General features: G+C 46.8%; 1 protein-coding gene across 3 annotated transcripts in view; it reads right to left on the bottom strand.

Annotated features, from left to right (window-relative positions):
- Nucleotides 1-224: 224 nt before the first annotated feature.
- LRRC1 (leucine rich repeat containing 1) overlaps nt 225-16,498 on the bottom strand; it is a 101,684-nt gene continuing 85,410 nt past the window's right edge. For all 3 annotated transcript variants that reach the window (XM_064476590.1, XM_010993393.3, XM_064476592.1), the window contains 4 exons: nt 11,410-11,525; nt 4,462-4,634; nt 3,509-3,645; nt 225-1,722 (listed from right to left, as the gene is read on the bottom strand). In XM_064476590.1, coding sequence (XP_064332660.1) covers nt 1,564-1,722; nt 3,509-3,645; nt 4,462-4,634; nt 11,410-11,525 — 585 coding nt within the window. In that variant the 3' untranslated portion in view covers nt 225-1,563. The remainder of the gene's footprint in view (nt 1,723-3,508; nt 3,646-4,461; nt 4,635-11,409; nt 11,526-16,498) is intronic.

Below are 16,498 nucleotides of genomic sequence, written 5' to 3'. Positions count from 1 at the left end.
GAGTCTGATTGGCCAGTCAGCCCCAACCCAAGGTCACAAACCAGAGTGCAAGGTGATTCTGCCCCGTGTGGGAGGAGGGGGGCAGTCAAGTCCCACAGGACGTTAATGCGAAACTGACTGGTGGTTCAGATGTTTGAGGAAAGGGAGCGTGTTGGTCAAGGACTCGGTGGTCTGCCATCGTGTGAACGTACAAGGTGATAATTCACTTTAAAAAGCAGTATTGCTAATGTCCAGGGTGACTTTATTTCATGGAAAAAATTTTAAAAAGACATCAACGTGATTTTCCTAAACACAGTGGGCACTTTTCATTCTTCTTTTATCACATCATACACACACACAAAAGAGAAAAAAAATCAACAGAAATACACCAAAACATACCTCTAGACCCCTTAAATTAGCAGATTTACAATTAAAACTTGAAGCAATATTTTGTTATACTTTGACCCCAAACTCTATTTACAAATTAAATTGCACTTATAAAGACAGCAATGTTTCTAATAGGGTTGTAGGTTATTCTGCTTTATTGTGGTTTTATATCACGATATAAAACTTTTAAAGCTTTCTTCAATTAAAAAAAAATCATACTTTCTTTTGCAGTACATAATTTATTTACCCACTGCGTTTCTGAGCCAGCTTTCTCTTTTTGTGCTTTTCTGTTTATTTTATTTTACAAATGGCACATGCTTTCTGAATAATTACAGTCAGACGCCACATTCATCATTAAGGGACTCATTCATGAAAAATCAGAGTTTAAGAAGTGAGATATTAGCAGTTAAATCCTTTGGTTCATCTATTTTTTAAAAAAATCAACCAATATAATTTATAAATTGGTGGTAACTCTTCTTTTTGGTTAAAAATAAATCCACTTGGTCGATCACGGATTAAAAGCCAACACTGCTTTAACCGTACCACGTTCCAAGTGTCACCTCACTGCTCAGAGAGGCTGCCGTGTGCAACGGTTTGACAGAACACAGGATACAGTAAGGCACAAGGGAGTGGTACAGATAAAAACAAACACTTTAGGATTGGTTTGGTTAATTATTCTTTTTCCTGCACAAATGCTAAAATGTGTACCGTTTTCCGGATAAAATAACAAAAAGAAATACATAAATTTTTTTGTTACGAAATACCTATACAAAAATTTTTAATTTACACCATCTGAGCTGCCAAAAAAGGTTTAAAAAAGTATCCATTCCCCGCCCCCCCCCCCCCCCAGACATAAAACTCTCTCTCGTCAGTAGGTCCAAGAGAACTTGGGTTTACAACGCCCCAGCACTTGATGGATGGGAGGGAGGAGGATAGAAATCCCGCTTCCTGCTCTCCCTTAGCCCAACATAAGACAAAAACAAGGGTCAGATGTTTTCAGTAGTGTATTCTACTTATTACAAACAACTGAAGTTTAGGGGAAAAAAAAAGAGGCGAGAGCCCACGGGCGCGGGTTGGAGTAAGGCACTTCCCGGGGGAGCAGCACCCCGACCCGCGGCGGGGAGGTGCGCGCGGTGCGGGCGGACGAAGGAGCGCGGCGGGGAGGGCGCGGGAGGCCGCACGCGGGGCAGGCGCCGCCTACACGGACGTGGTCACCCGGTCCACGGCGTGGTTGACCTCGTTCTTGTTGGAATCCAGTCCTTTAGCAGCGTGCCTGTCATTTCGCAAGTTCTCCACTGTCTTTTTCAGGTTCTTCAGCTCGCCCGGGTGCGGCGTGGCCCGCCTCTGAAGCGTTCTCTGCAAACAGAGAGCGGAGCGGGCGGCTGGGTTTCAGGGCATCCCGGGGCTGGCCTTCCAACGCGGTCTCACCTCCCCGGGGCTCAGGGCTCAGGGCGGGGCGGAAAGGCCGGCCTGGGGGGGCTACCTGCGTTTCAACCGCTCACCAGTGGTTAACCGAGGATGGAGGATCAAAGTGTGTGTAACTTACCTGGTCCAGATGGAAGGGTTACTTTCGGAATAAAGGATCTTTTGTAAAATAGGAGATGAGTGTTGAGATGAAAACAAAGCTCCGTGAACGGTCAGAAGGAAAGAAAAGACTTAAGCGAGACAGAACTGTGGGGGCAAAGATGAAGGGGTAAACAAAATTCTAAAATTAAAATCGCTGGAATGTTCTACTATTATCTGAAGTGGTTCTGGCTTCCTTCAACCCACGAGGCATGGGAGGTGAAGGAACAAGGGAAATGGGAAAGCACTTCTTTTCTGATTTTGCTGCTGTGTTGTATTTATGTGACCTACCAAAGACAGTCTGAGTTCTTCTAAAAGACCGCAGTGCTGGGCATGAAGTAATGGGCGTGGGCAACATTTTAAATATTATGTTATTTAACACGACTTGCTCTTTCGCTCCTGAAACAGTGTTTACATTTTTTAAATGGCCTCTCCAGGAGCTTCAGAAGGTTAAAAAAAGGAAGGGCATTGCCGAGGCCACGAGTAAGGGGTGAAACAACCCTGCTCTAAGTTGTGGGGTGAGCAGTAGAGGGTCACGAATGCGGACTTCATTCTGTCATGCCTGATTCCTGCCATGCACTGTACTCCTGCAAATGGATAAAGTCCCATCTGGGGACAGCTGGGATAACAAAGACTCCAGGCAGTAATTTAAAAATCCACTCTTCGGTTTGGGGGCTGGAAGCACTCCCTCTCTTCTAGGTTATGCTTATGAAAATCTCAATTAGTGCAAGGAGTTTTAAGACGCCAAAGTCAACTTGTAGGAAGGCTCCAAGAGTTGTCGCTGACCCCTGGAGATGCTGGGGGGCTGAGACACACTGTCAGGGACAGATGAAAGGAGGGCTGACTAGTCCTTTCCCACCTGCCCCCGATTTCTGAGTGAAGACCTGTAGGGTCATCCTACTGAGGCCACAAGCTCTCTGCATGAAGGTGAAGGCCCCCGGCTACACGAAGGAGGACAGAGGTCCAGGAGGACAGCAGGCGGGTTAAGTCACATCATGAAACGAGGATGAGTCCACATGGGACAGCTGTAAGCCGGGGGTGGAGGGCGGGAAGAGACTTTGTTCACCCGGGACAACACAAAAGAAAAAATTCCCAACCAATTTTAAGAAAACAGTGGGGGAAGGAGGGGATATTATCGCAAAGAAAAAAAAAAGACGCACCCACAAACTATTCAAACAAAAAAAAAAAAACCAAAGTCCCATTTGCCCGACAAACATTTGGTGAATCAGGATCAAGAAATACCTAGTTTTCTCTCTAAAATAAATTTCTTTTAAGTTGTGTTTTGTTTTGAATTAATTAATTAATTTTTATTACGGGGGGAGGTAATTGGGTTTATTTATTTATTTATCTTAACAGAGGTACTGGGGATTGAACCCGGGACCTCATGCATGCTAAGCATGCACTTTACCACTGAGCTATATACTCTCCCCCTAAAAAAAATTTCTTAAATGCTGAAGGCAAAACAGAGAAAAGACTATTTGAAAATAAAAGTGATCTTTATCGGATGTGACTCTCCGTCCACCTCGGAAGGCTTTCACATTGTGAACTTCCGCGGGGGCAAAAGTCTCCGTTTCCATACCGTTTCGTTGTCGTCCTCATCCTTCTCATCTTCCACGAATCGGATTGCGCTGACTCTGTTTACCGCACGCTCGTTCCAGGCCTCATCAGAGACGTCGTTCACCAAGCTCTCCAAGGCAGCACAACGGGCCAGGTTCTCTGTCGGACAAAGAGCACGTCAGCAGGGATCTCGGGGTCCTGTGACCCGCAAGGCTGCCCTTCCTTTTCAATGATGCATAATGCTATTTGCGATCATAAAATAGCCACTAAATCAACATTTACTGTTTCACTGCAGGATGACGTCGTAAGGATGGAGTTCTTTTTCATGGTTCTTTTTTATACACTCGCTTCAAAAACTCCCTCTTGACAGCTGTATGGCCACGCGTGTTGGATCTAGCACTGTCCTTAGTAACACAATCTGCCGCGTTGTTCCCTTGGGGTCTTAAACGCTCCTCTGACTGGGATCGGCAAGGTGGCTGTGTTCACCCAGAACCTTCTAGCGCCCCTCCATCAAAACCAGCTCTCAGCATAGGGTTTACGACAGTAACACGACGTTGAAGTGAATGCTTTTTTAAACCACACTGATTTACAAAACACAGACACAATCACTCCAAACAGCTCCCTGGCTTAAAACCAGTTTGCTGAAGATGTTCAGTACTAACCCTCCAAACCATCAGTTTGGATTTTAAGTGACTCTAGTCTCTTTCAGGAGTATGTATTTTGTATTTTCAGCCTTCGCTCTGAGTCAAAGCCAAAACACTAAAGAATTTCAGACGTTGGTAACAGGTGTGAGCAGCCCATTTTCTGCACAGATGCAGGGAGACCTTCCCAGAAAAGACCCAGCACGACCTCACAGCCGGGCTGGCTCTACGGGCAGACAGACAAAACGCAGCCTCACACAGGTGTGAGAGGTCTTACGGACAGGCATGAGGGCCGCCGGCCTCGCGGCCAAGTGAACACGGTCCTTAAACTCACCTTGGCAAGCAGGTTCGGAAGGCAGCTGAGGCAGTAAGACACAGGTGAGAATCTTCTCCCCCGTGGCGTGGTCCATGTCCTTCTGGAACGTGAGCAGGGGCTGGGACTGGTTGTCCGACAACCACAGAGCCTTCAGCTTCAGCGTGGTCAGGGACAGAGGCAGGTGCAACAACCTAATGTAAAACAAAAGGAGGCATCGGGATCTCAAAATTCGTAATCACCTCAATTCTTGTCCAAATCCAGAAAAAAAAAAATTAAAAAGAGCTTCCTGGGATTGGGTTCAATATGTATGAAGACGTCATGTTTACAATAAGACACTTGATTGACTTCACATAGAGATCCTTCAGTCGGTCACTGGGCTTCCCTTCTCTGCCATCAACCGTCCCATTAGCACCTCCAGGCCACAGGGCAAAAAAAAGAGGAAATCACAAAACACACTATTTACTCTCATACTAGGATGTTTCGATTTAAAGAGTAGGGGAGGGAAAGACAGTGTAATTGTGGAAGGACCCAGAAGCCAGAGTTGTTACCAAGTCAGTGGCGACAGCCTCACCAGCAGGGCTAGTGTGAAGCAGAGATGACTCTGAGCAGAGGATCTCAACAGGGGGCCCCCCGGGGGACCCCTGGCAATGTCTGCAGACATTTTAGGGGATGCTGTTGCTATGGAGGGGGTCGAGGCCAGGCAGGATGCTAAATATCCTACAGTGAACGCTTAAGACGGCCTCACAACAAGGGCTTATCCAACCCCAAATCTCACAGCGCCAAGGGCGAAACTGTAGTAAAAACCCGATGTTTCTATACAGGTCTACTCATTCACTCTGCAAACCGCCCAACCTCTGCAGACACCAGGGATTTAAGGTTTAAAGAAACTAAGGCTTTCATTGATCAAGTATTTTCACTCTAAGGATGGCTCCGAGGATTAAGTCAGTCTCAGAAGCGACTCCATCAGTTAAAGAGTAATAAACTAATCACATTCTGTGAATGACAACAGGAGGCACACTTTCTTAAAAGAAATCTCTGGCCCCTTAATTCGATAAGAAGTTATATGACAGCGTGCATTCCTCGGGTTCCTTCTTCTATGATATGGTACATCCGCCACGAGTTAACACGCATGGGAGATCTACGTGTACGCCTCACCAACAGATTCGCACCGCCCTTTCAGACATGTGCACCACTGCGAACTGACAGACGTAAGGAAAAATAAACTAGAACCCTACACAGAGCTATGAAGAGAAGCTAGACTCCGAGACTGTAAAACCAGTCTAAGCGGAACGCAAGCACAAGCCAGCGAAGCCGCTTCAACAAACGAAGCTCAGAATGATCAAAGAATGCGTAGGGAGCATTTACAACAAATGCGCTAACAAATGTTTTGTAAGGATAATTAATAGGTTTTGCAAAAGACCTCCAATGCGCTAATGATCGAGATGAAAAAATATTTTCTTTTCCTAACGCTTAGTCCAGTAAAGGCAGACCCACCCCACGCGCAGGCGCTGGGTGCAATGCTGAGCACACACTGCAGTACCTCAGTTAGGTTCTCAAGTCAGTGTATCCACGAGAACTGCGCTTGTTAAAGGACCCTGGAAGAGACTCCACGTCTTAGAAATACTACAGTATTTCACTAATGTGAGCCAAATGGAGGGACAAATAGGTATTTTTAAATCCCAGAATCAGGCCAGTGCAGTGACTTGCTTCTACTATGAGGATGCCCGGGGGGGAGCCGAGGGAGCAGTGACTCACAGCCCCACCTCCCGCACTTGAGGTACTGGTTCTTTGCAGGGACAGAAAGACTAAGTCCGTAATGCTCATACAAATCACTTCGCCCTCTGCCCAAAGGCTGTCACGCACATACTCGAAGGCAAGGAAGTTAAAGACACAAGGCAAGTATCTGCCCGAGGCTGTGACGGAGATTTTTTTTTTAAGAACATACTAATACGTGGTGGACGCGTAAAGTACATCAAACCCTTTTATCATTTTACTGAACAAAAGGGCAATTTCTTTAGAAAGTTTGTTCCTGTTTTTTGTTTGCTTGTTTGGTTTTGTTTTTTTAAGGGAGTTAAGCTAACAATCCTCCAGAATGTTTTAAGTTTCAAAGTCTGGGGCAGGAAATCTGTTGTCAGCACATCTACCCCCGGGAACATGAAGGAAAGATAAATCAGGGTCTGAAAGCTGGCACGACACACGGATACTAACACATCGTCGTCACACTCCTCAGACTATTCAACCAGCTTCCCACCTAAACACCAAAGCAAAGGTATCACTAAAAGGCTAAACCGAGCATCAATAATAACAGCTTCTATGAACGACACATCACACAGTAAAAGCTGAAATAAATTACTAGACTCCACAGTGACACATCTTAAAAACACATTCAACCAAGCCGTGTAAGCCTGACGCACTGTCTCCAACACTGGTTTTCCTGCCAAGCGCTGGTGTCCAGCCTGGGTATGGCTGTTACTGACCAAGCACACACCACACATGAGCTCGTTCACCAGTGTCTTGTGGACAGAGGTGTTCCCTGTGGTGTCCAAGAGGGAAACAGTGTGCAAACAGAGACTCTGCGGGCTGCGCCGGCCCTCCCGCTGACTCACTGTGGCCTGGGGAGAAAAGACACAGACACACACTCCTCTGTTCCTCTGGGGTGAACCATCCCAGACATAAGCCAGCAAACAGATTACAAAATAAAATTTAAAACATATATACACACACACACACATACACATTCTTGCCTTCCAGCAAGTTAATAATACATTTTTGGTTTTACCCTGGTACCTTCTGTGTTCTACAGAGTCAACCCAAGAAGCCACAGCCCCAACTGAAGACATCTCTGTGTTCCATTTCGAACCACATTCCCCCCAGAAATAAAAAGCCTGTGGTTACTAGTGACATCAACAGTACAAAGACTAAAGCAAATGAGCAAGCAAACCATGACCCTCTAGTTTCCAGTTCTATCTGTGACCCACCCAGCCTGCAGTGACCTTCCCCACCTCTGACTCTGAATGACAGCAACCGCTCTGTCCAACGTACTTAGCACTAAACGTGGCCTGCGGGTGAACGTAACACTCACTCGGCCATGGCTGGATGCGTCTTACTGTTGAATGCTTCGTCTGTTCACTGCCTCCTTCTAGAATTTTTAGTTTTAACCAAAGTTTTCAAAAATGTTTAAAGATGTTTAAAAAAAGATAAAAATAAAAATAAATATACTTGTTGAAAAAAATGTTTAAAGATATACAGAGAAAGAGAACATAATAAGTGAAAAATGTAAAAAAGTGTGAAACACTAGGAGTTTGGGATTAACAGATACACATGACTGTACATAAAATGCATAAACAACAAGGACCTACTGTAGAGCACAGGGAACTACATTCAATATCTTGTAATAATCTGTAAGGAAAAAGATCTGAAAATAGATGTAAACATATATGTATGTACATGTATAACTGAGTTGCTTTGCTGTACACCTGAAACCAACATCGTAAATCAATGACATGTCAATAAAAAATAAGAATTAAAAGCAGATATATATATAGCGAGAGAACATAATCAGTGAAAAAGTGTAAACAGTACCAAAATATCTAAAGGGAAAGCCCCCAGTAACCTCAAGTTTCTACTCCTTCTCTCGGGGAGTTACTTTAACATTTCGGTGCTCCGTATAGGTAAGGCTTTCTAAAACCAAAAACTAGAGGTCCGCGGATAGCTCTACACTTGCTCCTTGTCCTGCGCATCATGGAGTGTCTTCCAGGTCCCTGTGCAGAGACATATCTCATTCCGTAGCTGCTTCGAATTCCACCGTCTACTGTTGTGTTGCGTTTTGTCTTTTAATGTTTTTTCCCACTGTACTGACATATAACTGACATATAACACCGTGTAAGTTTAAGGTGGACAACGTGACGATTTGTTACACTTACGTATACAGTCGGCTCTCAGGTCCGAGGATGCAGGACCCGTGGATACGGAAGACTGACTGTACTACGGCATCTTATGTAAGGGATGGGGCGTCCGCCCACTTTGGTAACCTTGGGGGTCCTGGAACCAGTCCTCGTGGATACGGAGGGACCACTACATTGTGACTCGAGGACGTCAGCAGGCTTAGCAGCACCTCTGTGACCTCACTTAATCACCATCGTGTGTGTGCGTGTGTGTGCGCGCGCCACCATGTTGTACTGTAGATTCCCGGAGCTAATTCACCTTACAGCTGGAAGTTTGCACCCTTTGATCACCATCTTCTCATTTTCCCCACCCTCTGGCCCCTGCAGCCACCACTCTACTCCCTGTTTCTGTGAGGTTGGCTTGTTTAGATTCCACATATCAGTGAGATCATACAGTATTTGGCTTTCCCTGTCTAACTTATTTCACTGAGCAAAATGCCCCAAGGTCTATCCATGTTGTCGTAAAATGGCAGGATTTCCAACTTTCTCAGAGCTGAATAATATTCCACTCCACACAGTCACACACACCCCTTCTTTATCCATTCATCTGCCTTCGGTTGCTCATGCAGTTTCTGTATCTTGGCTACTGTGAATGACAACATTGTGAGCATGGGCGCGCAGACATCTCTTTGCTCTCCCATTTTCTTTTCCTCTCGGTATATACCCGGAGTAGGACCGCTGGATCATATGGCAGTTCTATCCACCCTATCTTCCATGGTGGCAGCACCAATTTACATTTCCCACCAACAGCGCACGAAGGTTCCCTTCTCCCCACATCCTGCCTGACACTTGTTAAATCTCCTGTCTTTCTGATAAAAAGCCATTCTAACAGGTCTGAGGCGATATCTGGTAATCTTTTTAATTTAATTTAATTCAATTTCTTGGATTATAAAATTCCAAGGTGCAAACGATTTCCCTAACGACCACCACGGTTTGTAGTATTTGGTCTTGGTAACACTGCGAGAAGATGCCCTGATAGCTGACTGGGTGCCCTTGGTGGGAGTTCACCTGGGGAAGCATCTGCGAGCGAAGGACACTGCAGACTGGGCCTGTAGGTAGCTGCTGATACAAGACACCTTCTCTGTTACTGTACCAGGAGGCGTGACGCTCAGTTTCCAAGTGGCATTTTAGAGTTACCCTTGCTATAATCATTCCTATCAAATGTGTCAAGAAGGTTCCCAGAAACCAACGCACCATCTCCCCGTGCCACCTGCTATTCCTGTATGCTTGAGAGGAGGGGCAGAAACTCGTGCATTTGGTGTGATTTCCCATGGTGTGACATTTCTGTAAGCAAAGAAGCTGACATGGTAAGCCTTTTTTTTTTTTATTAGTTTCTATACTGATACTTTCAATTAGCAGTCATTAAATATTTTAATAAGCTTAAAATCTATACGTACACGGACTAAATGACACACTTAACTGACTCGGACGACAGCACCCGAGCCCAAGCACAGTAAAACCTGAACCTTGGCTGCTTCTGTGAGCGGGAGAACGGGACTTTCATTCAAGTAAAACAGTGTTTACACATCAGAGCCACGCTTCGGCTCCGGAATGAGTGATGCAAAGCCATTCTCCCCAGAGAGGCGAGAACCAGGACCGGTTTGGTGTCACTGAGTTTCTCCTGCTGGCAGGGAGAGCTCAGGGCAGAACTTGCCCTCCTCGAGCTGTATGTCTCCTGTTAGACTTGGTCCAACAAGAATTTCAGCGGCCAATGCCCATCAATCCTGATCTTCTGGTCAACCAAGATGTCCCACAAGCATTAACTTTAAACAGGTGAGCGTTCCCTGAGGCCACGACTCAGCACCAGAGTCCAGCCCTGCTGTCCACAATCCATGAGCAGGAGTGAAAAATCATGGCTTGTGCTGGACCTAAGTGAGCGGCCAGCCAGACTTCGGACACCATCCCCCAAACACTCTTCAGATCACCGGCATTTACCACTTAGAACCCCTGAATCTAGCACCTTGCCCCCCTCCCCCCATCTAACTATATAATGCCTACAAGTCTTTTTTAAATTCCTTTTGGCAATGAAGCCGATGAGACCAGGCACCTCGCAGTGGCCTGCTGGTCATTCTGCAAAACGAACATTTTTTTGCATTTTCAGTCAACAACTATTTGCCTGGCATCTGTTATGTGCCAGGCACCGGGAAGGGACAAATCCCTTGAGGACACAGCAACCAGAACATCTAACTTTAGGGAACTTAGGCTGTCAGAGGGTCACACGCAGGTAAACAGGCAGTTATCACGGAGAGAAGGCTCCCTGGCGAAAAGAGAAGCATGAGTGATGAGACCAAAGGTAGGAGGAAGACTGCGGGTAGGCTCAGCGGGGAGGAAAGTGTAGTGACATCCAAGGTGAAGGAAGGAGTTCGGGACGGCGGAAACACCCCGACCCCCCAAGCAGGTGAAGAGCAGGCCTCTTCCAGAGACGGCCGGCGAGCAGCGCATGGTCCTCCGACCCAGGACGCGGGGTGACCTTGGGGACACAGGCTGGCAGCTCTTCAGTTTTTTAGACTATGAACCGCTTGGCGATTCTCACATCAGCCGTAGATCTGTTCACCAGAGAAGCGTCCCCGGATACAATTTTGTTCACAACATCAGGGCGCTCAGAGTCCAGGGATGAGCACCTCAAGATCTCGGGTTGGAATCTAGTTTAAATTCATTTCAGAGGAGGAAACTCCGAGGCCCACGATCACACGCAGAAGCCAGTTCTAAAAGCCAAGGTCAAGCCTAGACTCCCGATTCCCAGGCAGCGCCCTCCCCTCCCATTGCGGGGCTGCCGTCCGGGAAGCCCTTCTCCAGACGTGCTCACCTCAACTGGAAAGGACCCCGTGCGCTGGCCGTCCCTGACCTTCTCCACTCCCTCGGCTCCGTCACTCCAGCTCCCAGAACCAGGACCTCCCAGGGCCGGGGTCCTGTGACCAACCAGCATCTAGTCTCCGAGGGGAGCGGAGGCGAGGCGGCCAAGGCTGGAGGGGGTGGACGTCGGTTTCTCTGTCTCAAGCAGAGCAGCGCAGAACACGCCTACCTGTTGCCCGCCACGTCCAGGACGTGTAGCTCGCTGGCCTGCGACACCTCTGCGGGTATTCGGGTCAGTCTGTTGTCACGCACGCAGAACACGGTGAGGCTGCAGCACCCGCCGATCTACGATGGGAAAGAAAACACGGCTTTTTTCCAGGTTGTCCTGAGAAGTAGGGTTGGGACTGGAGCATCTTTTCATCAAATGGTGAGAAAAGGATGCAGGAAATTATATTAGATGATTCTAAGTCTCACTGATGACCCACGATGATCCACGTAAAGCATACAGAGCACCGAGTGGTCCAGGGAGTTCATAAAAATCTCTGCAACACATTCATTCAACATTCATGTTCTAAATTAAAACCAGAAGATCGACAGTGCAGTTCCACAATTTCATTCTGAAAAGAAAATAATTTTCTCGTGTTGTCTGATGCAACTGCACCTTTTAAATACATTAACCAGGAGACACAGGTCCAAGCAAATATTGTTTGGAAATAATAATTTGGAGTTTCAGAAGTCTAGGTTTCCAAAGTTAAGCCAAGGATACAAACACACCAAATACACACACACACACGCACACCTTGGAAGACCTGCCCACGACAGTAAAAAAAAAAAAGAGAGAGAGAGAGAAGCATCTGATAGATGATACAATGCATTAATTTCTACCATACGTTTTTTACCAGCCTTTGTTCATTCACAACTTAATTGAGTAAATTCATTTTCCCTTTGACAAATGCAAAATCAACCATCTTTCAGCAAAAAGTGAATTTGGTGGGCTGTGACCCACTGCTAAAAGCAGACGTCAACATCTGTACCCACACCAGATCTGATTACCATTTTTTTTTAAGTAAACAATTCAAAGTAAATTGAGCTTTGTATGAGTCTGGTCTTCCCAAAAAAAGCACCTAAGCACAAAAGAATTCAATGATTCTCTTGCATAAACTGGCTGTGGGTTCTACAGTCGGGAAAGCTGACCCAAGGGGGTGGAGAAACTCCTCGCTCCCAGACACAACGTCCCGCAGGCCGGGTCCAGCCCCACACCCGCCGCGCACGCGCTGGCCGGAGAGCCACTGCTGGAAAAGGCTCATGAATGGAGCTATGGATGCCTCTCTGACCCGTGGAAAAATACTCCAGGGCCTCCCACCTGAGGAGGCAGAGAGACCTGGGCCTTCAACAAAATCTGAACAGAGCTTCACATCACAGAAGGAAAGGAACCAAAACCCTGGACACCCTGGATCGTGTGGGGACCAACAGGACCAGATTCTCTGTGATGAATGTAGACGGTCCCAACAAAGATCTACCCCCGGGGGGGAGCCAAGATCTCGGGGTAGGGTGAGCATCTGGGTCTGCGAGCCATGAAGATGGCCCTCCTGACCAGCGCACGGCTGAGGCTGGACACGCCTCGTCCTGCCATCCTGGCCCAGCTTTGGGGACAGAGTTTATCTGGACTCCAGGGAGGCAAAGCGGGTGTCAGTCACTCACATACTTGATCCCCTGGACAGCGAGGCCCCGGGGGTGGGGGTACACAGCTGAGGCTGCACCATGATTCGGGGCTTCACTTTGTCACGAAGCTGCCCAGCTGACTGTGGGGGGGACCCTGCTGGTATGTATACCATCTCCTCAAAAATCTTAATGAATTAAAGTGGGTCGGGGGGGGGGGTCTGAAAGGGGTCACTGCGATGAAAGTCCTGGACCCGTTAACACCCCTGAAGTCCTTTGAGGGAAACAGCAAGGACTCCCTGGGGAGTGGGTGCGCTGCCTATTGTGTTTACGGCTGGTTATTTATTTTTCCTTTTTCCTTTCCGTTCCAATCTCACACCATTTGAGACATCAGGGGAGGAAGGCAGTTGCATTCAGGGGCCTCCAGGCTCTCTGGGCTGTCAGGGGAGGGAGATGGACCCTCCTGAGCTGATGCCACTGGCCATGTTTGGAAACAAGGCTGACAGAGAGCCGTCTGGGCCCTGGCGCTCAGACCACTCACACCACCCAACAGGGCCTGTTCCCAAGCCAGCCAGGAGGGGAGGGCGCAAAGCTCAGGCTTCTGGAAAAGACGATCAGGCGGCCGAAACCATGGTTCAGTGGATCGAGTTCTTTACAGACGTCAGAGGGAGAGCGGGGCGATGGAAGGAGGGGGGCTTTGGGACGTCACAGACCTGGGGTGGAATTCAGGCTCCATCCTAGGTTCGGTGGGTTCGGGTTCGGATATGTCACTTCCACAAAAGTCACAATGAGCATTAGATGGAAAGAAACCACATATGTAATTAGCACCCATCACAGAACCTGGCTCATTGCTGCTGCCAGATAAACGCGGCTGCTGTTTTGTGAGAAGTGCGAGTCCCAGGTCCGAGGGATGGACGGTCAACCTGAGCCCGGGCTGTGTTGCCGAAACGTGCTGGGGCCCGGCTCTGCCCCGGACGCACCAGAACTTCCTGGAACGCTGTCTCCCTGACGGTGCATCGCAGGGATATTCTGTGTTCATGGTCGTGAAGGCTGCCGTGAGCTCTGCGCTGCATTTCATGTCAGTCACTTGGCTGTCTCTCTGGGGTTTAGGAGGCAGCGTTTACACGTTCCTTAGGGGTCAGCAGGATAACACGTTTCCATCACTACAAACTTCCAGGCAGCAGAGTCACTGTTGAACAACTTACTGGCAGTTATGTAGGAAGCTGACATTTTTAAACTCCCTTAAACCCCAGGATAATAGCTTAGAGGAGATGATCAGACAGAGTCCGTGATTCAGAGAGAAAGCCTGGACCAGGACCAGCACCTCTGCCCATGCTCCGCTCCGCGACGTCCGCCCGGAGCGCAAAGGAACTTTCATTCTCCCTCCGTCTCTTCCTTTCGGTGTCATTCGTAACAGCACTGAACCCACATCTCGTAGGCAGAAAGGAAAATGTACAATAAAACAAAATCTGGTCGCGATCCAATTTGAACAGAAAGACCATGATGTGCAATTTTAGAAACCAGAGACTAATTTTGTCTTTCCCATCCCTGGCTGTGGCGTATTACTCAAAGGCTCCCTGCTTCAGAAACATTTGGGAAACCGTGCGGCTTTGGGACTCCCCAAATTGCTGGGCCACTGACATCAAAATATCCACTAACAGCTACAGCATTCTTCTTTCCAAATGATTTAAAAAAAATAATTTAGTTGACTGGAAAATAAAAATCACAGACACACACACACACACAAGCATGATGAAAAAATAACTCAAACCAAATCCTACCACAAAGGGATAATCAGTATTGACATTCGGAGGGATAAATGCTGTGCATCTGTGGTTATACATCCGCACTTCCACAAAATCGGGCCCAATACTATGATCTCGGCACCTTTGTTCACGCAGAACGTCAAGAATGTCTTCCCACGTCATTATGTTTCTAACAGGATTTTTACTGACCCCATAGTTATTTCATTCTTTCAGCTGTACCACAGATTACTTAGCACATCACCAGTTTAGACACTTCTCATTAGTTGTGCCATTTCTTTGCTGTGTGTTCCTGGGCAGGTTGCTTGACCTCTCTGAGTGTGAGTTTCAAAATCTGTTGGATGTTGATAATGAGTGACCTACACCTCCTAGAATTATTGTGACCATCAGACACGAACAAGCACATTATATGTTACTCTTATAACACCTGGGATAAGACAGTACCTGGCACGGGTTCACCATCCCTGTACACGCTCAGCACAGTGCCTGGAACGAGAGATGCTCCTATGCACACTGTGAGAAGTAACCGTGCGCGTGAGTCTTAGTGTATACCCATAATTGTTTTTTCGTGGGATAAATTCCTACAAGTGGAATTACAGAATCCAAGGGTATGTACATTTTCAAAGGGTTTAATAACATTACCACACTCCCTTCCAGAGAAGCCAGAATAATTTATACTTCCCAGATAATATGCACTTCCCTGTACGCTCACCAGTCTTTGCTATATGACTACACTTTTTAAATCTTGAAAATCTGATAGGCAAAAATGCTTTAATTAACATTTTGTAAGTAATGATTTCACGTTCATCGCCATTTCTCTCTCTTCTCCTGTGAATCACTTACTGGCTCTTGGGAGGGTCTTTGCTTGAATTTTTGCCCATTTGTCCAGAGTGGGCACATCTCTTTTCTCAATGGGATGAAAGAATTTCTAACAGAGTGAGGAAAGACATCCATCACATGTTACACAAATGTGCTCCTCTCCCCAGGCTGTCTATTGTCTTGAAGATCAGAAACCTTATTTTCAACTAGACAAATCCATCAACTGTTTATGACTTATTTCCTCTTTCAAGTTTAGGGATAACTTCTCCATCTTGAAACCCAGGCTTTTTTTTTTTCTTTCTAGCATTTTTAGGTTTTTAGCTTACATGATCTCTTTTATTGATCAATAATTCACTGTAGGACACCATGGGAACTTACTCCAGAGAATTCTAAATTGTGCTAATAGGAAGGCAGAAAGCTCTCCACAAAAAGAGTACTCTAACCCCATGGGCATTTCTGAATGTCCTGAATATCTGTGTGTGTTTGATGTTTGCAGATTGCTTGACAAAGAGAAGCTTTGATGACTGACCTGCAAATCGTACCCTGTCTCATTTGGCTGGATAGGTGTGATGTAGTTAGGGTCCCTTTTGTTTTGACTTAATGGAGACAAAAGACTGAACTCCAAACTTGGACACATGCTCCATTTCTTCCAGCCAGCAACTCTTTGTGGTCCAGACTGGTAAGGTCAGATGCGGCTGGGAGGTGTCAGGAAGTTCCTGGCTCTCTTTCGTCTCACCCATGAGCACAGATGCCCACTTCCTGTCTATCCATGAAGAATGATGCCACAGCCCAGCCTCTTCCCCTTAATTCTTCCCTCCACCCAAGGAGGATTTGGGGAGGGGACCTCCTTATCCCAGAAACATACATAACTTGAGCAACAGGATGACAAACAAAAGACACAAGTCTGTTGTTTGGAAAATCAGAAGCATGCCACAAGTAGCGAATACAGCGAATCTAGCCTTCCCACCGGAGACAGAATCGTGCCAACAAACCAGAATTTAACGAAGGCGGGTGAGCTGCCAAGTTATGCCATTCAGAATTTCTGAATAACTTAAGATGTAATTCTCAGAAAGGCAT

The sequence above is a fragment of the Camelus dromedarius genome, chromosome 19 (genome assembly GCF_036321535.1).
Source record: "Camelus dromedarius isolate mCamDro1 chromosome 19, mCamDro1.pat, whole genome shotgun sequence".
Lineage (NCBI taxonomy): Eukaryota > Metazoa > Chordata > Mammalia > Artiodactyla > Camelidae > Camelus > Camelus dromedarius.
Note: the sequence above shows the minus strand (reverse complement) of the source record. Positions and strands in the feature narration are given on the sequence as shown.